The 22595-nt window shown below is 35.7% G+C and overlaps 1 protein-coding gene across 1 annotated transcript in view; it reads right to left on the reverse strand.

Annotated features, from left to right (window-relative positions):
• The window catches only part of AHR (aryl hydrocarbon receptor), a 41258-nt gene that overhangs the window by 13217 nt on the left and 5446 nt on the right, over positions 1–22595 (reverse strand). Inside the window, exons 2-4 of the mRNA XM_019650659.1 lie at positions 16575–16762; positions 1863–1966; positions 1451–1540 (exon numbers count right to left, since the gene is read on the reverse strand). Of these exons, the coding sequence (XP_019506204.1) occupies positions 1451–1540; positions 1863–1966; positions 16575–16762 (382 nt within the window). The remainder of the gene's footprint in view (positions 1–1450; positions 1541–1862; positions 1967–16574; positions 16763–22595) is intronic.

Consider the following 22595-nt stretch of genomic DNA (forward strand, 5'->3'; position numbering starts at 1 on the left):
ACCCGCTATATCAACTTCATTACCCAGTCATGAGTTACAACTTACAGTTAAATGGTGCCTAAACCACCACCCATGTCAGACAAGAATGTTTTCTTAAAGAATATCTAGGCTATGTGTAAAATGAGAAAAAAATAGACTGGGAAATAGCTAATATCTTTGATTTCTTAACTGTTAGGAATCACAGTATCAAATCATAATTAAGATAGTTAGGTAATTAACTTTCAAAAAGGCTTTTCCATGGACATTAGTGTATTTTCTTTAAAATTTAAAAAATTTGAAAGCAATTCTAAATCTGGGTCAGCAAAATTATCTTCAGAAACTGGCAATAGCCCGATTCCCCTACTTTAGCTATCTAGAGACATCTCCCTATAAACTTAAACTTCTACCATTAAACCATCTCTACGCCGGCCATTACACAATTGCCAGAGTTCTCATCTGAAACACAGATTGGACTATACATATCCCTTTAGAAACACCTTTAGTGACTTGCACTGTGTACATACCACAGATGAATCTTCAGTTTATATAACAGTGCAAACGGCGCTATTCAAACCAGCAACCTTGACATCACTGCGAGCTTGTTAGAAATGCAAATTTATGCCCCCCACTCTAACCTACTGAATCAGAATATCTGGGGTTGAGGCCCAAAGAGTTTATGAAGTTTTATCAAGTTCTTCAGGTGAGTCTTATGCACATTAGAGATTAGGAACTATTGATACATAAGTATAGCTAGCATTCAAATGTGCTTACAAACTGTCTTCAAATAATGTCTAATGTTCTTGCTCCTCAAATATGCCAAACACCGTACTTACGTCCCACTCATTCACTGTTCATTCAATAACATTAAACAAACCAGCCACAGTCACCTCCTCGCAGGACTTCCAGTCTACTGCTTAGAGCACCTTCCGACTTTTTTTCCCTGTGTTTCCTCCACAACTGTCCACCCATCTGACCCCTCCACTTTCTTTAGGGTAGCTTGAAAACTATTTTCTTCAGGAAAGCTTCCACAATATGCAGAAATCAGAATTAAAGGTATAAGCAGGGTATTTTGCTTGTACCATTCCATATCACCTCATTCATTTCATAGTTGTCATATGTCCTATAGTAGCCACACGAATTAGATGGCAAATATCCTCTTGCCTACCCCCATCCAAGCCCCACCCACCCCTTACCTGAACGTTTCGTTTATGTAAGAGCTCCTTAATAAGCGAAAGAAGAAACACAATATCCATAAATCTCATCAACATGTAAGGAAATTATAATGTAGTAAATTATTAATAGTATAAAAATATGTTAGCTAAAAATATATAATTTTTATTCTACAGCGTATATTTTAATTGAAACTTTATATATACAAATAATCAACTATGTCCGTAAAGTATAAGCTACATATAGAGTAGAAAGTTAATTTTAAAACGCGATTTTTTTAACCTAAGAAAAATATGTTTACCTGCTGAAATCCCAGGTAATCCTGTATAGTAGAAGAAGCATAGAAGACCAAAGCATCTATAGTGACAACCAACACAAAGCCATTCAGAGCCTACAAGCAGAGAAGTTAAAAAGTTAGTAATGTGACTAAATAACCATATTGCCACTCATAAATACTGACTTCAATTAAGGCTGTTACTTTTATTGCTAAAAAATCTTTTCTTTAAAATGGTTAAAATGATTACATCTCACACACCCATGGGGTGTAGCAAGCATTGCATCAGTATTACAGTTCAGATGAAAGTGGCATGAGACACTGGGTGAGTTCTATTTAATTGTAAATAAACTGGAAATAAGTAAAAGACTGATTCATTAATTCTCCATTTACAATTGTCATCTGAATTATAGAGCACTATATATTTACTAAAACTTACCTGTAATAAGAATTCTCCTTCTTGCAAGTTCAGGCCTTCTCCGAAGTTTGTTCTACAGTTATCCTGGACCTCATTTCTGTCAACTGGGGAGGATTTTAAGGCAACTATTGGGGAAAAAAATGGAAAAACAATGATACAGTGGCTAGTTTTAAAAAGAAGCAATTTCAGTGATCTCTGTTGGAAAACCTATATACACCAAACAAAGAGCCAATTTGAAACCTGGGAGACTACTAAAGTACTATAATGACTACTAATCCTTTCTCAACGGGTGGTTTCCAACTCACCTGCCAGATTCTTAAAAATAATTTTTGATCAGTCCACTATATGATTTTTGGCATGTAACTTAAAAGTTTCAAAGAATTGCATGGCGCTGCTATCAACACTCTTCCCATTCCTATCTACTTACTTATGAGAATAAGGTTCCTCAGAACATAACCTATTAAAATGATTTTAACATCTATACATATTTATCTAAACATCAGTGAACTAGGGGTGGTGGGGAGAAAGATTCAACCCAACGTCTTATTATGAAATATACTTCAATTAAGTTTAGAATCCTTTTATCCAGTTTTGAGGTAAAAAATTGTTAGCAGTATTATTATTAGGTTCATGTTAAATTTCTAAATCAATTCACGGAGAATTAACATCTTTATGATGGTGAATAAGTCTAAGTACATGTATGTTTTTACATTTTTTCAAATTTATATTTTTGGTCCCACTACTGTTTTAAAGTTGTCCACAAAAAAGATCTGCACATTAATTTTCATGTTTATTCCTAGGTGTTAGACATCTTGTAAAGAGGCTTCTCCTTCATTTCTATCTTCTGCCTGCTTGTGGATATTCCATATGAAGAACAGGCTGATGGCATGGTGAGATGCTTACAATGGGAGGTGGCATGTTGTAAGGCCATCTCTCCTCCTCTCTCCTCCCCTTCCATGTCTCTCGCCCGTGTGTGTGTGTGTGTGTGTGTGTGTGTGTACTAATAGTCTAGGAGGCAACACAGCTGAAAAGAAATAATAGCTAGCATTTACTTACTTAGAATTTTCCCAAGCACTCTCAATATTATCTTATGTAAAGGCATGTGAATATTGGTATCTGACAGAATTAAGTTTGAATTTTAGCTCTGCCACTTAATAAATGTGTGAGCTCTTACAACCTGTTTCCTAATACTCATATGTGAAGTGGTAACTGAAACAACCAACCAACCAAAAACCATCCTGCAGGACTGTTGTGAAGAATAACGAGAATGTATGTGAAGTTCCTGGCATACAGCAGCTCAATAGTTCAATAAAGGGTAGCTTTAATGATTAGCCATATTTCCCAGAGCTTATGGATTGCCTGGTTATAAAGTATAATCTTTTAAATACAAACTGTATTATCTTTCTATTTTTCTGATCTCTTTTTTAACTTGTGATATTTAAATGGTAGAAACCATTAAACAAAACTGACTTTGACACTACTTTTAAGAGTTATTTCATTAGATTTATGTGAAAAAGATAATGGAGCTTGGGGAAAAACTGGAGACTTACTAATAAGCAGATTTTCTCCGAGTTTGAACAAAGCACCACATATAAAACACGTCCATGTTTGAAGTATACATTGTGGTAAATCGTCAAGTGCATGTGTCACACTGGAAACTTATGCCAAGTTCTTGCCTTTGCAGAACTTGAAACTTAGCTCTGAAAGAAGAGACCAAAAGCTTGGCCTCTGAATATAACAATTTCAAAAGGCCAGAGAACAGATTTCCTTAGGCCAAAAAATAGTTTGCGGTAAATTAATTGATCTAACAGTTAATCAAGACCGAAGGAAATGCTTAATCTTTTCTCTTTGAAAACCAGGAAAGAGAAAGGCCTTTTCTCCCTTTCTATTCTAAGTTTTGTTGTCGCTGCTTGCTTTCTAATGGCCCAATTTGACTGAATGCAATAAAACCTTACAATGTCAGGGTTAACCATCACTACTTTTCCAAAATCTCCAGTATGAGGCACAATTTAAGAGTTATACCAAATATCAGTAAGATTTGCTACTGAAACAATAACAGCAAAATCAAAACCTTTACATTTTGAAAGAAGCAAAGTAATCTTGAAAATGGATAGCTATTAACAGTGCCAAAATTTAAATGTCTAAATTATCTTATTAGGAACCTTTTAAAATTAATTTTTAATTTTAAAAATATCAGTTCCAACTAGAGTTATTCAACCACCGAGAACCTGAATAAGAAATGAAAGAGACCATTCATCTCAAAGTAATTTACAGTTTGTTTCTGGCCTTGTATTGGGGATATTAGCCAATGTAATTAGACATTAGACAGACTCTGCCATTAAATATGGCATATAAGCTACGGAAATAAAGGACTAGTAACGAATGTCAAAATATTAAGTACCATAATGGGATTTAATTAAAGTATTACAGGAACTTGAGAGAAGGGAAAAAAAAATAAAAAGAACACCATCATAAAGATGTTAATTCTCCATGAATTGATTTAGAAACTCTTTCTAAACAATAATGCTTACAATTCTAAATGCTGGGAGGATAATAATATGTAATATGTATAACTACTCAAGTAGGAAAAGTGACAAGTGCCTTTTTGGGGAAGGATCGCTGGAGGTTTTTTTCCAAAATAAATATTTCTGTTGCCTTCATATTTGAGGTTAATATTCAGTAAGAAGATTTAAGTAAATACTATGTGAAGATGAGTCCAGAAGAGTACACTCCCTTTCCATTCTCACATAAAAAAAAAAAAAAAAAAAAACCGAATGTGACTTTTTCGGAAACCTATCTTATGCCTCTTAACTCAAACTATGAAATTTTTGCCTTCCATAAGGTTTGCCCTCTCCTACTTGATCTCACACCTACCACCTCTCCCTTGTTAAAATTACTAGAAGCTATATTAACACGACTCACTGTCACACATACATTTCTTGCCTTGTTAACAAAGCAAAAGAAGAGTAAGACAATGACCTAGAGCATTGGCACCGGTGCTACTTGCTAGCATCTGAGTGGCCTTAAATAATTTCCTTAGTAACAAGATGTGATATTCATGGAGCACACTTTGTATGCCAAGCCATTTCCATGTATTGTATCTTATTTAATATTCATAATCGTCCTATGAGACTGGAAATTATTGTCCTTTCAATGTATTAGGAAACTGAGACTTAGGGAGGTTAAGACACTTTCCCAAGGACACAGAGCTCTAAGCACCACGGCTTAGGTAAAAACCCAGGTAGCCTGACCCTAAGTGTGTGAGCTTTACTACCACCTACCAGACTTCTCCCCCATGCTAACTACCTTTGCCCTTCAGTTCCCTCATCTTAAATGATGACAGGATACCTCTGGGGACAAATTCTTATGAGGGCTAAAACAACAGATGGAGTACTTGGGGAATGCCTGGAATCAATAACTGACAGTCAAGGACAGAGACGACGGGCTATATGCGGAGTTTATACGCCCTCAGACCACAACGGAGAGCTGCCACTGAAAGTGCACACCAGGAATAATTATATATTTTCTCATCTGTAAACAGGTAGCATTAATGAGTATCTAATAGCACTGCTATGATGCCTATAATATATCCACAACATAGATTTGAGTGTACTTCAAAACTGTAAATTATTATAAAAGTCATATGCATAATCAGATGCAGAGGACACTTTAAACATTACCCCACTGGAATTACATACATGACGTTTACAGAAACAAAATGGAGTTATCTGGAAAAAAGTCACCAGCTGACTCTGCTACTTGGGCAGCATGTGCTATATTGAATAGACACTTGTTAAAATCCTCCTCATCTGCGGGAATACCACACCTTCCAAAGTGGCAGGATGTGACTTTGAGTGTTCAGTGGAATATTAACACACTAAACTGTCAAAACATTTCAACTATTTCCTCAATGAGAGGTTGATGAAGCAATTCTACAAGTAAAATGTTAAATTCATGGAATTTAAGTATAAATATATCACAGCATTATCAAACTGTCATATTTCAGACTGATTCAAATCTTATCCCCACAGGGCCGACGGAGTGGCTCAGCTGGTTAAGAGCTCACTTGGGAGCACCAACTCTGAGCAGAAGGGCTGCGGTTCGGATCCCACACTGAGGATCAGTGATGCTCGCCCTCTACAGCTAAGATGATGAACAATAGCTCAACCTGGAGCTGGGCTGCTGTGGGTCGCCGGTGACGGCGTAGGCTGCAGTGGGCTGCCGTGAGCTATGTGAGTGGCTGGCAAGCCAGCGTGAGCGGCTGACAGTTGGCGTGAGCAACCGGGAGCCGCTGTGAGCGGCCAGCCAACGACCAGCGACCGATTGCCTCACCCAGGAAGAGCACAATGATCATACTAACATGGGCCAGTGAAGCGATGTCCTCCACAACTAGACTGAAGAACAAAAGGACAGCAATTTGTCTACCTGTCTGTTCCCTTCCCCGATTCCCCAACACTGTTACCCTCCCCAATTCCCCAATAAAATCTTTTAAAAAAAAAATCTTATCCCCACATGCATTTAAACATATCTCTGTTTCCTAATATGACACTTTTCTTCCTTATACATCTAAGCTCAGATTTTCTTTTCTCCCTACTAGCCAAATATTTTCTCTTCAATAAACATGAAATTGTTCAAGGGAGAAATTCATGAGGATGAAATATTGGCATGTGGTAAAATATATTTCGTATTTTGTTATTATAGTTTACATTTAAACAGAAAGATGACAGATCAATGTCTTGCCAGGGAAAAGCATAGACCTTTTAAATCTCTAATTGTTGATATAAATTCAATTTATTTTATAATAATATTTGCCATCCCCTTTATTGCTTTTAGCAGGAAAAGTTAAATTCCATTCCCACATTGATATAAGATTAAAAGAGACCAAAGCTATCACTTATAAAATTCAACCAACTATATACACTTTTATAAATTAGATAGGGTTAAGTAATGCAGTATGTTTCTTAAATATAAGGAAAACATCCCCAGTTTAGTCTGGTATGGATGAGTATTTCTAAATAATTCCAAATAATATATTAAATGTACCTAAAGAGAGTTTCTTCTACATACTTCGGGGCAAAAGATAGATATTTCACTTGAAAACATGACGTTTTCTTTTTTAAATGAAGTGTTCTTTTGAGGGAAAAAAGAAACAAACTGAAATTAGAACTGTTATAAGTTTCTAGGAGACCAAGATTATGTCTAGTGCAGTTCAGTACCTTCTGATGATATTGATAGGCAAAAAAATGAATAAAGTAAATTCAATTTTTTTAAATGTGACTGTTAGTTTAGATTTTTATGAATGAATACAAGTTACATAACTGGTAGTTACTGTCTTTTTAGCAAATCTAAAAAACATCATTCTGAAGCTGAAAAAAAGACCTTAAAATTAGACCGATTTGTACTTTCAATGAAGTGGAAACAAACTTGCAAAGATGTTAACATTTTTCCAGTTTTACACTTAGTTCTATGAAATTCTACTGTAACTATGTGTGAGGTCTCTGAATTAGCGGAGCCAACGAGAGCAGCTAAGTTACCTTTCCAATGGGGAACGAGCTGCCTTCAGGTTTCCACAAATACAAGCATGGGATTCCGGTCGCATTCTAACCAGCAGATTTCCAGCAACGGTTCCAGCAACAAGAGCAGCGATTCTCAAACTTCCACAGACACAAGAATCACCGGGAAGGCTATTAAAACACATGCTGTACCCCACCCTCCGGAATTTCGGATTCAGTAAGTCCAGGATGGGGTCCCACCATTTGCTTTGCTAACAAGTTTCCAAGAGAGTCTGAGGACCAGGTGCCACATTTTAAGCACCAGTGACTAAAAAATCATCAGGATTTAGGAAATAACAGGTGTTCTGGATCTCATCCCCTCCCATTTTCTACAATTATCATTCCTCTGTTTAAAGAGTGCACTTATTAATATGAATGTCTTCAGGAAATAACTCTAATCCCAATTTTATATCGATGAAAACAGAATCATGTAATTAATGCTGAAATACAGGGCAATGATGAAAAACTCTGTATGTACACAAACGCAGCAAGTAGTAAGCACACCATGTCACAGTTTATATATCCTCACCAATTTAAGCTATGTCACTTCTCCTGAACAAAGTGTCTAGATTTGAATGTGTGCCGCCTCTGAAAAAGAAAACGATATGGCGAAATAAATTATTACATATTCTATCAAAAGGCTGAAAGGAGTTTATTAGCAAATTTCTACCTCTCCATCAAAATACAAAATTACTTCAACCAAGGGAAGTCTCAGATGACATTAATACCAGTTCCCTTAAGTCCTCTGCATATTCAACAACAGCAGCAACAACAAAGTTGTCCATTAAAGAAAGTAAAATATCAGCATTCTACAAGAAATAATTACAATTTATATAACAATTTTAATTACAAATTTTCCTTCACAAATCTCTTATTTTTCCGATAAATCCACTACAACCTTAAAACACCAGGCAGGCAAGCAGTCTTACTAAGCATGCTGAGAAGATGAGGACTACGTGGAACAGTGAGGTTAAAGGTCTCATCTAAGGTCACAAGATCAGCTAACTGAGCCAGTCTCCATGACTCCTGGCTGCCTGTGCTTTGGTCACATGACACAATCTCCCTTCACCATACAGGACAGAGGGAATCCTGTCTCCTTAACACAGAGACTAGACACTACAAACTAGATGCTACCAAAAAAGTAGACTCCAGTCAACACTGGAATATTCTGTAAAACTGACCATAAAAAGCACTCCCACATCATGTGGACAGCTCTAAGGCTAAAGGAAACTGAAAGAATTCAATACAGACAACTTTAGGTTCATTAAGTCAATCCAATTTGACAGCTTATTGCCTCTCATCCATCCACTGCTGACACCTGAAAGGCTTTATAGCTTTTATGGACAACCAAGAACCAGAAATTACCTCCTCTAGTATTTATTATTTTTTCTGTATGGACTTTAACTCGATTTTTGTTCACATTCTCATGTGCAATTTTTTCTTCCACCTTCTAATTTAGAACTTGAAACACCAAATTAAGGCATCTTTAAGTGAACTCATTATTGCCTTACCATAGTTTCATACTCCACACACACAAGAAATTTGCTTTCTTCCACCTCTGCCCATCCTTAAAACATCTCATCTTTGGTATTTTTTCCTCTTATGCTATATACTTTCCCCTGGAATATTTTATTCACTTTCACAGTTTAAAATATTATTCCAACTATATTATAATGCCTCCAAAATCTAAATCTCAGCTATGAACAAATAAATTTAGCTTCTGATTAGAACTGGTTATCAAAAAAGTCAAAAGCCTGTAAGAGCAGGATTTTAAAATAGCACATAAAATGATTATTAAATGAAAAGACTTAGTCCTGTGTTTCATTACAGACCTTAAAGTGATTAATTTTATATTACATGTGAATATAGTTTCTAAAACACTATAACATGAAGATGTTTTCATTAACCAGTCTCACAAAAGATCAAATGATTTAATTATAGACATTTAAAACCTGTAGGTATTTGGAAAAAACAGAAAAGGAAAAATTGCTAAAATTTGGCTGGTTTTAATATTATCCCAATGGTAATCTTCCTTTAAAAAAGAAAGCTAAAAGCATAAATTTATGACCAACTGGACCTGTTCACAACCAAGCAATTAAGGATCCTAGAGTCATATAACACTAAGTAATGACCAAAGAGAAAACCCATTAAAGCAGCAAATTTAAAAGGGACAGAAAAGAAGCAAAACATATAATAAGGGAGTTTGTAATGAGTTTGAATTAGTTTGAATCTTTGGTATGTATTCATCGCTGTGTGTTTTTTTTTTTTTAAATGCCTGTCAAAGCAAACAAAAACACTCGAGATGAGTGTCTTATATAAATGTCATATTGAATTTATTCATAGAATCTAATGAATTTCATACTGTAAGTTAGAATATATGAGGAAAAGAGGTAAAATTCCAGATCTAAAGATATCATACTATTAAATGTAAGAGTCAAGATTTGAATACTTCAAGCTGACTCAATAAAAATGTTCTACTATTCTACTTATTCATCCATGTTTCAATGTGCATAGATTTCATTATATAAAGTTCATAAATTAAAATTTAAAAGAATATCTAAATTTTATAATTTTAGTTATGGAAGATACCATGAGTGCTATTTAGAGTTTAATGTTTTAGACTATGAAGTCTAGAAAAAAAATGCATAGCTGAATTGCAATCTAAGATGTATAATACCATGGGTGAATGAAACTGAACACTGTTTAATGATTTCAAATATGCTGATCTTTTCGGCAAACAGACTTCGAACATTTCCAGAATTAGAAGAATAAGAGATACAAACTTCGAGTTATAAAATAAGTCATGGGGGTGTAATGTACAGCACAGGGAATATAGTAAAATATATGGTAATAACTTTGTACAGTGACAGGTACAAACCCATCAAATTTTATAACCCTTCAAAAGGCTTTTTACTTAATTCATTTTTACTGCTTGTTCAAGCTCATTTTTGGCATCTATAGCTGCATATATATTTGTTTTTCAAGATAATGTTTTCGTTATACAGATACCAGAACAGGATTGAAATCCAAAGAAACATGGAAGCTAAAGATGAATAAACACAATGGCTCTCTTTCAAAAACCTAATGAACTGGAAATGAACTGTTAGAGCCTTACCAAAGGAAGACTAAAACGACAGCACATACACTTTTTAATTTAAAAGTCATTGAAGGTCCACAGTAAACAATGAGGTCGAATAAATGTTAAATCACACATAATGTAAGTTACACCATCACCACTCCTCCCACACATTTTCAGACTTCATGAGGTTTACAATATTCCAATAGGTACATAATCCTACACTTTATAAAATAGTGGTTATTTTAAGCATGTATAATGACTCAAGACTCCGATTTTCCCCTGTATTACCTAGTTTTTAAAATAACCAGAAAACTACTTCCTATGACAACTGCAAATTCAGGACTTTGGAATTAGAAACTCAGCTCCCCAGACTTATTTCTGTCAGGCTTAATATAACCTAGACAGAAATCATCTTTTTCTTATTTCTATGGTTTCCTTTCCACAAATTAAATTTCTCTCTCTCTCAATTATGACCCATGACTCAGGTAGAATGGAAGATGTACAAGATTTCACAGTTAATAATTATATTTTAAATGGTACAATATTTACTAAGAATATTTACTGAATTATCAAATAATTATCAAATAATACATGCTCCTACTACGGTCTCATAGAGAAAATTTTTTTCTGTCTTTTTTACCTCATTAGCTACCTGTGTCTCAACAAAGAACCTGAACTAGTCACTCCGAAAATTTTAATTTGGAGTGCTGCTGTCAAAAAGGAGAATGATTTAAACACAATACTTACATGATGATGAGTATTTTAAAAGGTGATAATGAAATCTAATACAAATTTTTTATATGCTGAAATTATTCTTACTAAGAATAAAACATTACCATATTGACTCAGACTGGTAAACCAGCCCAGTGCCCACTGTTTGATCCTAGTACTAAGACACAATACAGGAACATCAACCAATTTCAAAGGTTGGGTTGTAACCACTCAAATTCTAATCTCCCTTAATAAATTATTTATTGATCAGTCATTAAGTTATTTAAACTTATTAAATGTTTTTCATCTCAGAGGTAACATGATATTTGAGTTTAATATTCATTTTGTGATTTGTTTCTTCCTTTATGTTCCACTTTTTTTAATTAAAAAAAAGGACAGTTTCATCTTAACAGTATGGAAATTGGTACTACAACTTGAACATCATGTGAAGGATATCAGGACTCTTTCAGGCTGCATTTTAGATCAGAAGCGCGCACTGACTTGTCAGGTCACAGGTCCACTTGACCACCTAGCTGTCCTCAGGCTCCCTACTAGTTTGATTTAGTCCATCTTGAGAGAGAAAAACTGCCCTTGACCACGTTTAATTGCTAACATCAGAAAACAGCAATTTTGGATTTTTGCTATTTATTTGCTAAGAACAGAAAGGGCTGTCCAGAAAGACTTCAAAGATAACATAATTTAGAGAAGTCTTTAAAAAATAAAAATAAGCAGGGAAGCATAAAAGGGAACACGGAAGAGCAGTGCTGCTGAGGAAACGGAACAGAACTTAAACGGTTTCTACTATTTTAATTCATCTATTATTTCCGTCATTAACATATGATTAATCCTAAAACATGTCTAAGTGTATCCATTGTGCAGAAATAAGAAACAAAGTATCGCCTTACCCTAGAATTTTTCATCTATCAAATTTACATAGGGAGCGATTTTTTAAAAGCCAGAGTTCTATTTGTACACCCCACAGACACTGACAAAAATAAAAATGTGATATGAGTGCTATACTGCTGGGACATACAAAAAGGAACATCAAGCTAAGAAGAAAAGGAGCAGTGGCCCAGGAATGAGACAATAAATGTACAGCAATGTCAAGGAGGTGACTGAAGACAGCAAAGGGCAGCAAGTGCTGAAAGCACCGAGAAAAGGGCAGCGATGCTACTCGGTTCAAAACCACGTACACAGCTCTGACGGTTTAGTCTTAAGTACCTCTACATGTTTCACTGTATGATCCAGCAAATCAGAAACTATGTAACAATGTTCTTACTGCTACAATTCAATAAAACAAATTATTTCTTGCATTTGGAGATTTATAGAGAGAGAATAAAATAATTGATGTAACCAATAACTGCAAACTGGCTATTAACAGAAAGATTATCTGGAAATAGTAAAAAATTAACATCTTAAACCAAGCCCCAGAAATGCATTTCTGAACACATCATCTAGAATATTCAACATGAATTTTACATTGTTTTTCAGACATAAGTTAGTGAAATGAAGTTAATAAATATTTACCAAATATCTACCATGGGGCAGGCATTATTTTAAGCATTTAAGACATAGCAGTAAACACAATATTCTCAAGGAACTCCAGTCTAGTGAGAGAAATAGGTAACGTATGGCATGTTTAAGTGCATCCCCCAAAATAAAGCATTGTATTATAAAAATGTGTATAGTGTACTTTATCTGTAGCATAAACAGAGTACAAACTGAAAAACAAGTCTCTGAGCTTTACTGTCGAGAATATATGTAGTTCAAGAGTTTTCAAGAATTAAAACATGCAAAGAGTCCCTCAATTATTTCTTTAGTTGTAACCAAAACTAATAAAACTTCTAACCTTTTTATGTCCCTTAAAACTGCTCCCTAAATGCTGCATTATAAATAGTTCACATGTACGTTTTTAAAGGATCACATACTGCATCTGCAGTTTCTGAGACACTAGACCTTGAGCTATTTCAGGGCAGAGATGCTTTTTTCCCCTTTGTTTCTTTGTGAATTCAGAATTTGCAGATTTTAGAATAAAAAGCACAACTGTAAATTACAAGATTTATTATAAAGTAATTTCAATTTAATTGTGTCAAAGAAGCCAATTTTAAGTTATGGTTAAGTCGTGCTCAAGCACTTCAAAGTTATATTTTAGAGTGTTTTAATAAGAAACGGATAAATATTAATGTACTTAAAAACATTAAGTATTGCTTCAGCAGTACAGTCATGGCTCCAAAGTTTAAGAAGATTCATCCAAGTTGGATTATTTAAACTCACAATAATTAGATGTATTTTCTTGGAAAAATATCTATTGTTACAGTAAAACGAGTTTCCTTTCTAACAAGATTGTATGATTACTCGTTTATATTGTTCTTTCCGCAGGAATTCACACGCCCCCTGTTTGCATCCTGTTATTCACTTGGAGCTTCCCTTCCCTCTGCTATACTGTTTCCCTGCTAGTAGTCGAGCTGCACACCAAAATCCTCCTCGCTGAGGGCATGTGCCAAGTCTCCTGGGTTGCATTCAGTATGTCTTCAGGTGATAAGGGTTGCTTTAGAAACTTGATTCCCTTTAGTCTCTCAAAAAGTTGCACTGCCTTCCAAGACAACAGGTGGTCTGGACAAGACTTTGGGGATTTTTTTTTTTTTTTTTTTACTGATTATTTCCCTCACCTTCCATCTGTGTTCTTGTATTGAACATAAGAAACTGCTTAGGGCACACACCCTACTGAAACCCAAGCAAACACATTTATAGTCTTCCTAAAATTTTATACACCTGGATTCATCTTTCTGAAGGCAAAGAAAACAACTTTTTAAAAGAGTAATTCAGGGCATAATCAAGGCGAAGTTAAATCACTGCCTCAGACTCATCTAGGCTGCTTATTTAAAATGCAGGTTCCTGGGTTCTACATAGAACCTACGTAGAATCAGCATGAAGGGGGCATGCCCTAGAACGTGCATTTTAACAAGCTTTTTCAGGTTTCTGATGCACACTGAAGTTTAAAAACCAGTAATGCAAAGAAACTAAAGTTTAAGATAATATAATTGATAAAGGAAAGATGCAAATGGGTAATAAGACCCTGATGTCAAATACACCAAACCACAATAAAAGTTGAACAAATTCATCAATGAAGAGCTAAAAAAATACTGTTTAACAAGAATTCCATGAGCCCAGCTAAACAACGACATTTTTGATAGGGTAAACTCTGGAATCTTCTTTACTTAAAGTGTTGAACAGGAAACTCATGTCTAATCATGAAAATATATACACACACACACTAAATATACATATATATTTATGTACGTGCATACACACACACACACACACAGCCCATAAAACAGTAATCATGTTAGTATTTAAATGGCACAGTGGCTACTCACTCTGTAAACAGCTTCAGTTCTGCTCCACTACTTCTCAACAGGGAACAACCCATACGGGTTTTTTTCTTCCCCTCTTTTTAAGATACATAGTTTGATTTCTCATTATAGAGCAGTAGAAAATGGAAAGGCACCATAACTCACATGAATACATCTTTACCTGAGTCAAGAAATTACGCCTCCCTGACTTCCAACCTGTTAACTCCCTAAGGGCAGAGAGCACATCTCACATGTCATGGAACCCCCCCCCCCCATCCAAAGGTCAAGCAGTAACACAGCAAGTGGATAAATGCTGAGGAACAGAACAGCATTCCAAGATGCTGAGAGTGATCTTGAGGTCACGATCCACCACAGGGGCTCCTAAACTTCAACATGCATCCAGCCCCAACCAGACTTTACGATTTTGTAGGTGTAGGATGGGGCCCAAGATCTGGCATGTCTCCCAGTTCCCAGGTGACGCTAACATGGCTTGTTCTAGGAACTGACTTTAAGAATCATGGATCTAGAGAAAAGTATTCATGGTTTGCTATATAAATGGTTCCCAGAAAAGGGAAATGACTTAGACATGGTCAGGAAAAACAATATTATAAGGGGTATGGAAACCTGGGTTCTAGTTCCAGCTCTATCATAAAATGACTATATAGCTGACAAAAACACACATACCACTGAATATCACTAACTTATCTAGAAGATGAAGGGTCTTGTATAGTTGAAAAATTGAAAATCCAAAGACTTTTTATATATCAAAGAAAATTTAAGTGTCTACTATGAACCCCTGAATTATTACCCTCAACTCAGTGTTTATTGCCCAGATCACAACTATTAAAGTATATAGCTTTTTTTCCAAAATAAAGAACATACTGCAAGCAAACAAAAAAATAAAAGATGCTCAGACTAAACACATCAAGCCATCTAAATATAAACCTAAATGGAAATAACTGTTTTGCAATATTCTAAACACAAATTACAAATTCAAGTATCTGTAAGAGTGTCTAGGGCAGCAATATCAGCATCCCCTGAGAGCTTGTTAGAAAAGCAAAGTCTCTGACTACGCCTAAAGCTACTGCATAAAAACCTTCATCTTAACAAGATCCCTATGTGATTTGTAAGCACCGTAAAGTTTGAGAAGCACTGACCTAGGCCACTGAGGTTTTATCATGACTTCTTTACTACCGTTTAGAAAATAACATGATATATTTAAGAATGAATGTTTCCTGGAAAAAAAAAACTATTTCTGACATATAGATAAAAAGAGAACTCAAAAAATTATTTTACATGAGAAGGCACACTGAAACACATTTTTTCAAACAAAGGTTCTGTTTAAAATGCTTTATGCTAGGAAATACTGTATGATTAAAAGGTAACAAGTATCACCTCGCTCAAATACCAAACTTTACAGCTGACTGAGGCATGGGGATGCTAACTGGTTTGGTTCAAGTCAAATAGTTTGTCAGTGGCATAATGGAGACAAATCCAATTCTACTGACTCCTATAACGAAATGCTCTTTTCTATGGAAAATAAAAAAGCATGACATTTTCCTGGAGTAAACATACAGTTAATATAAAACAGAAGTATACATAATTTTGAAAGGATAAATGAAATGACATATCTATAAAAACATACTGAAGGAAATCCAGCAAAATTATATCATAGTAGTTAATATGCATTTTATTCTTTTCATTAAAAAAAGATACTTTAAAAAACTGAACTGGAAGGAGAAGTAGAACTGGGAACTGACATACTTAGTATGAGCATAATATCCAAATATATAATTTTCAAAGAATGATACCACATATCACTTAGTGGAAGCATCTGTTTGATGAATGAATCTGGAAAACTGATTTTTGGAAAAATTAAAAAATTTGGCTTTGCTACTTAAGCATTACTATATAGCAATAAACAAAACTCTTCACATATGGCTAATTTTTGCAGTGTTCAGCACAGAATCAGAAACAGCCATATTCAATATAAGCATTTTATAAGTGGTTATAGAAAAATTAAACCCTTTTGTCTTACCATCAAAGAAGCTCTTGGCTCTTAGGTAACTGACACTGAGCCTAAGAACAGAAAGTTTGTCCAGCTTATTAATAACATCTTGTGGAAAAGGCAGCAGGCTAGCCAAACGGTCCAACTCTGTATTAAGTCGGTCTCTGTGTCGCTTGGAAGGATTAGACTTGATTCCTTCAGCCGGGATTGGCTTGATACTGGAAAACAAACAAAATGCCATGAAATACTTTAGAGTATATAACGCAAAAATTTCTATTGCATTATAAGATCGCTTCAAATATTTCACTAACAAAGCAAACATCTAAAATCTACTTGAAGTTTATATAAATCCTTTCAAAATGTTCCTTTCATATCTTAATTAAGCCAAACAAGAGGATGGGTAAAAGTCTTCATGTTTTATTAAAAACTTATGCACCCATCAGAAGGAAATGCCAAGTACATCTTATGTACTTCATACATTTGTGGTATAGTGATTCCCAATGAACAAATCTAGGATTTCTTTCCCCCCTCAAACACAACCATTGTTAGGAAAAGAAAAGAAAAATCTGTAATGAATTATGTGAAAGTTATGCTTCCTTTGCTATCTTGCACAAGTAGCATCATCTTAGCATCATGATGCTGTAAATAAATGAGAGCAACCTGTAATAAACAAACTCATCTTCATCATTCCCAGCTTCCTGTATTTAACACTTTCATCCTGTCAACAACAATTTCTCAAAGCACTCTGGCACCTCCAGATGGCCCTACTGCCATCTAAAGGGGTCCTCCAATATTAAAACAAGAAAAATTTTGACTTGGGTTATTTGTATTTGTTAACTGACAAAAAAACTAGAGGTTAACTATGATTACTGGCCAATTCTGCTTTTATGATTGACTGGTCAGTTCTACTTATTCACATTCATAATTTGTGATTCAATTAGAAAATTCAACGAACCCCCAACATTTAGTATGATTTTCATCTGAGAGAAAAGATACTTATGGTTATAAGTAGAACTTGTGTTCAGAAGTGAGAAATTGGGCTACTTCACACAATGGCCTTGGCCAGGATTTCACAGGACAAATTCATTATTTAAAGTGAATTTACAGACCATCAGACACCCATGCTGAAATATAAATGGGGAACATACTCAGAGCATTTCTAGATAATTCATATTTTCAATGTTATACGTAAAGAAGTAATAGTGTAGATAAAAAGATGATAAGTAAATATGAAATCCTAACATGTTTTTATACTCTCCCTAACAAGTAATTTCTTCAGAACTTGGCTATTGTATTTTTTTACAAAAAAAGAGTAGTAAACTGGTAAAATGTCACACAAAATAAGTCAGTAAATACTATTTCCAGACTGTTTATATAACTATTTACTTAATTAAAATTGTTGACTATTTCTCTAGCTATTTCCTCTAATCATATTCCATTTATAATAAAATTCAAGTCACACCTAATGACTGCATTTCTCCAATTAATCAACTGAATTTTAACTTTTACCCATAATGCATGTCTACCTCATTGAGCAATTCTCTACTGACTAATCCCTTGTTAACACAAACACTTGTTTGCACCTATTATGTCCTGGGTAGTCCAAGAAAACACTCTTCTACATATTCAAAAAGTGTTATGAGAGCTAAGTACAGGGAGCAAACTGCTTTTTAAAAAAAAAGATTTTTACAGAAAAGGTGGTATCTGAAATGGATCTTGAAAGATGCCCAGGATTTCAGGAGGAGTCATGACCCAGGACTGGTGAACTGTTGGAAGTCCTCTGCCTGAAGTGTGAAGCACAGGGTTCAAGAGACAGAAGGGGGAAGTTCGATGGAATCACATTCTCTGAACAAATACTGACCACACACCAAGGACCAAGCACAGAACACTTAGCAGTGACCAAAACATACTAAGGCTCCTGTTGTCATGAAGCTTACCTTCCAGCAGGAAGATATGCACATACATACAGAAACACTTAAATTTGGGGACTGGTAAGTGTAAGGAGAAAAACAAAGCAAGATAAGGAACTAAGGAGTGAAGGGGTGCTGGTATTGACAGCCAGGGGAGGTCTCTCTGATGTGATGCTTGAGCACAGACTGAATCCAACAAAGGAGTGAGCCATGTGGGTGTCTGATGACAAAATGTTCAAGGTGGAAGACACAGCACGTTTCCTCATAGAAACGGTATAAAATTGGCATTGGTATCTGGGAGTCATCCTAAGCTTTCAGCTAGGACTTACAGGATCAGTCGGTCACTCCTGTGTTTTACTAAGCTGACCCTGCTGATCAGAGGATGGGATGCAGGGCGGACCTCACTGAAGCCAGCTAGCACTTCTTCCTACAATGCAGATCCAAATCACTCCTCCGATTCAAGCCTTTCAGTAGCTCCCCACAATCCACGCTCCTTAGCCTAGCAAACAAACGTTTCTTGATCACTCCATGACCCCTATTTCCCAGGCCTCACTGCCTCCAGCCAAAACCTTCCTTGTCCATTATATTCCAGAGCTAAGAAATGACTTACAGTTACCAGTATGCACTTTGGTGCTTTCATATATGCCTCTCCCCTGCTGTCTCACCAGCTTCAAAGCCCTGCTTGATTACATCACTTTGTAGTCTTTCCTGACCTAATCACAACGGATTCCTCCAGTATGACTTCTGTACCTTAGGCATCTTATGTAAATGTCTTACATAACCATTCCATTAAGGAATATTCTGTGCAGATAACACTTCCCATAAATTAAAAATGAAATTCGTTCCTGCCCTCTTGACAGCTTTCCAGTAATGATTATAAAGCACTGGGGAGAAGAGTAACACAAACATGAAGCCAGACAAGCTGACAGGACACAGGGAGAAAGAATAGTGTGAGGAAGAGGCTTGAAGGTATCCCTCCACGTGGCACTGCTGCCAATTCTATGCTGGCTCTTTGCAACAGTCAACCCTGCACGAGAAGACATTGCTGCTTTACACAGTGCAAAGCTGTTCACAGCTCTAAGGTGTGATGCACATTCGGGACTATTTCGCATGAGGTCAAATTTCCTGAGTGTTACGTAACCTATATTACATATACTTAGTTGTGGCTCTTAGTACTATGAAAACTTAATCATTTTTGTATCCCCACTGCTCAGCATTGTAGTTGACACAGACTGAACTCTCAATTAATGTCTGCTGACCAGAAATGTCCAGAAAAGTAATGACAGGCGCCTGCCCAAAGGCAGTAACAGTAGGGATAGTAAGTAAAAAGCAGCTTGGGATATTTAGACATAGCACTTTGGGCCCATCATAAAGCTGGGTGCACAGCCAGGCTCAAATGTTCACTGAATTAAACTGACTTGCTGACCAACAAGGTATAGGAAGGGAGAAAACAACACGGAGTGAGGAGAGGCTGCAAATGACTGAGGTTGGTAGCTTAGGATGACAACCGTGTTTCCTAATGGAAGGTATACCCAACAAAGAGAAGAGAGACTTGAGGACAACCTCCCCGATACCAACATTTAAGTGCAAGGCTGAGGAAGAGGCACAGGCAAAGCTGAGAGGGGAGGACTGATGAGCCAAACAGGAAGGAACCAGGGTAGAGCATTTTTGAGAACAAAGTCAAATGCACAGATGAATTAAGGTCAGGATTAAGAAGTACCCACTGGACTTGGCATTTCAAATCCAATGTTGTTAAAGCTGAAATAATAGATTCAACATTACTATACTTTTTCACTGATTTTGTGAGAAACGTTCAGAACTATTTTGTGAAAATATTTCCTATCCGTCTATACATATTAAAAATGCACAGAATAATTAAAAATGGAGAGTAATCTTACATCAATTACACTTGACTTGGGTTATGCTAGTACTTTTGTTTTGTCTTCAAATCTATGCCAAAATATACTGCCGAGCATCATCTATCTAAATAAAAGACTGCATTTGAAATATACACAAATGTCCCAGTAAGACTGAATTTGGGAGATCTGGAGTTCAGACATTTCCTGAATGTTGATCAGGCAAAGGAAAAATGTATTAGTTTTTAAAACTTAACCTCAAAAATCTTGTCCCAACCTGTAGTCAAGATTGTTGTGAAATCACGACTCCAGCTGACAGCGTGCCATGTTTCTGTGTTTGAAGCCCTAAACGCTGAGTACTGGTGGTGACAGGCCCAACAGCACATCCAACGCCAGCTTGAATGTTATCTTTCAAGCCCTGATTTTTAATATTCTAGTCTAAAACGTTAGGCTCATCACTTGTACCCAGTGTCTGAAACAAAGTTGAAAAATTTAACAACCTAGTTTAATCATGTTACTGTAATTGTAAATATTTGTGTTTTATATGACATGCAAAGATATAGTTTCAGCCATCCTATGAGATTAAATTAACATTTTTTAACAAGAGATTACCTATCACAGTGCCAAGTTTGCTCTATCAGCTGAGTGGCTTCAGCCAGTCCCCTGCTTCAGTCTACTTATCAGTAACTTGTTTATCTTCATTTCCAGCCCTTACACCTGGATCTCCTCTCATTCATATTTCTCAGAACTTAGGCAACCCCTTCTCTGGATCTACTGATACTACTCTCCATTCCAACAGTTAGGAAATTGAAGTATTCCTCAATAAATCGCTCTATCATACCAACTACACCCAATTAAGCCCAACTTTTAAAACCAACCAATCCTTCATTTCCTCCCCACAGCTTTAGCGCTTATTTATCTCTGAATGGAAAAGTTGAATGTTGATAGTCATAAATAATATTCTTAATATAATATTGGAAAGGTGGTCTGTGGCACAAGTAACATTAAAGTTTCCTGTTAGGCTGAATTACAGCTGGATATTTTACTTCCCCATATGAGGCAGCAAAAAGAAAGAAAGAAAAACATTTACAAAAACTTCTGACAATCCTGGCTGGATGACACTTTCAATGAGTCAGAATTCTACAGCCACTCTCCTGCTGCTCGCCGGCGGCTGTGATGGGCTATCCCTTTTCTTTACCTAAGGAGAGGTGATGAGACATAAACAGCATAACGTCTCTAGATAAGACTTTAACAGTGAAAACCTGAAACATGAAATACGCCCTAGAAATCACTGTCACTTCCATACTCCTGAAAAAAAATCATTAAGTTGTTCCCTTTTTCTTCTTCTATGAATATACACTTTTTAAAAGTATTTCTTTTTAAACCCACATAAAATGTATCTACTATACCAAAATCACTAAAACATCAGCAGAAAAACCTTAAGTAGTGGACAGTTGTTAAATGAGTAATTCTCAAATACCTACTGTGTGCATGGTACTATGAAGCTCTGGTAGATACAAAGACAAAAGAGAGTCCTATCTTTAAAGAGCTTATATTTTCTACTAGGAGGAGATACATTCCATAACAAGACAAAATCAAACATAATGCATTGCTCAATAATACAGGTGCTACAAGAGTGACGCCCAGGAGTTCAGGAAAGTAAGAGTTCATGTGCAGGTAGAGTAATGAGGGGAGGTTTCATGGAGATGTGGCAACTACATCAGGTGGGTCTCAAAGACACATAGTCGCTTCTAATTTCATGATGTCAGAATATGCAGCTTTCTTCAAGTACCCTTCTCTTCCAGAAAATCATGCCAAACAAGGAAAACAAGAGACGGAAACACAATCTGTCTTCAGTAAACCTACGAGACAGCTAAACCCAGATGCAAATAAATATGAAGATGGAAAATGGGCAGAAATCAATGACAACATAAAACAGGAAGGACAGTGTAATCATAGTGTATTACTTAGCTCAGCAGTAATCAATATTTACAGTAAACAAAAATAATGAAACACTGAAAGTGAATTTAATTTAAAATTGTGATAACATTATATTGGGAGGAAGGAAGATGAAGGAGAGATGAAAAGCACTAATAACATTAACTATCACAATAAAACAAACAGATCATGCCTAACATGCTAAACTGAAGAAAGCATTATATATATTATTGACTTTTTAAATGTGCATGTATTACTTAATAGGAATACCTTTCAAAACAATATATCAATCATAAAAAGGAGTAAAGTGAAAACGAGTAAAAAGTAGTGTAAGACAAAGCAAATCA

The sequence above is a fragment of the Hipposideros armiger genome, unplaced genomic scaffold, assembly GCF_001890085.2.
Source record: "Hipposideros armiger isolate ML-2016 unplaced genomic scaffold, ASM189008v1 scaffold_143, whole genome shotgun sequence".
NCBI classification, from domain to species: domain Eukaryota; kingdom Metazoa; phylum Chordata; class Mammalia; order Chiroptera; family Hipposideridae; genus Hipposideros; species Hipposideros armiger.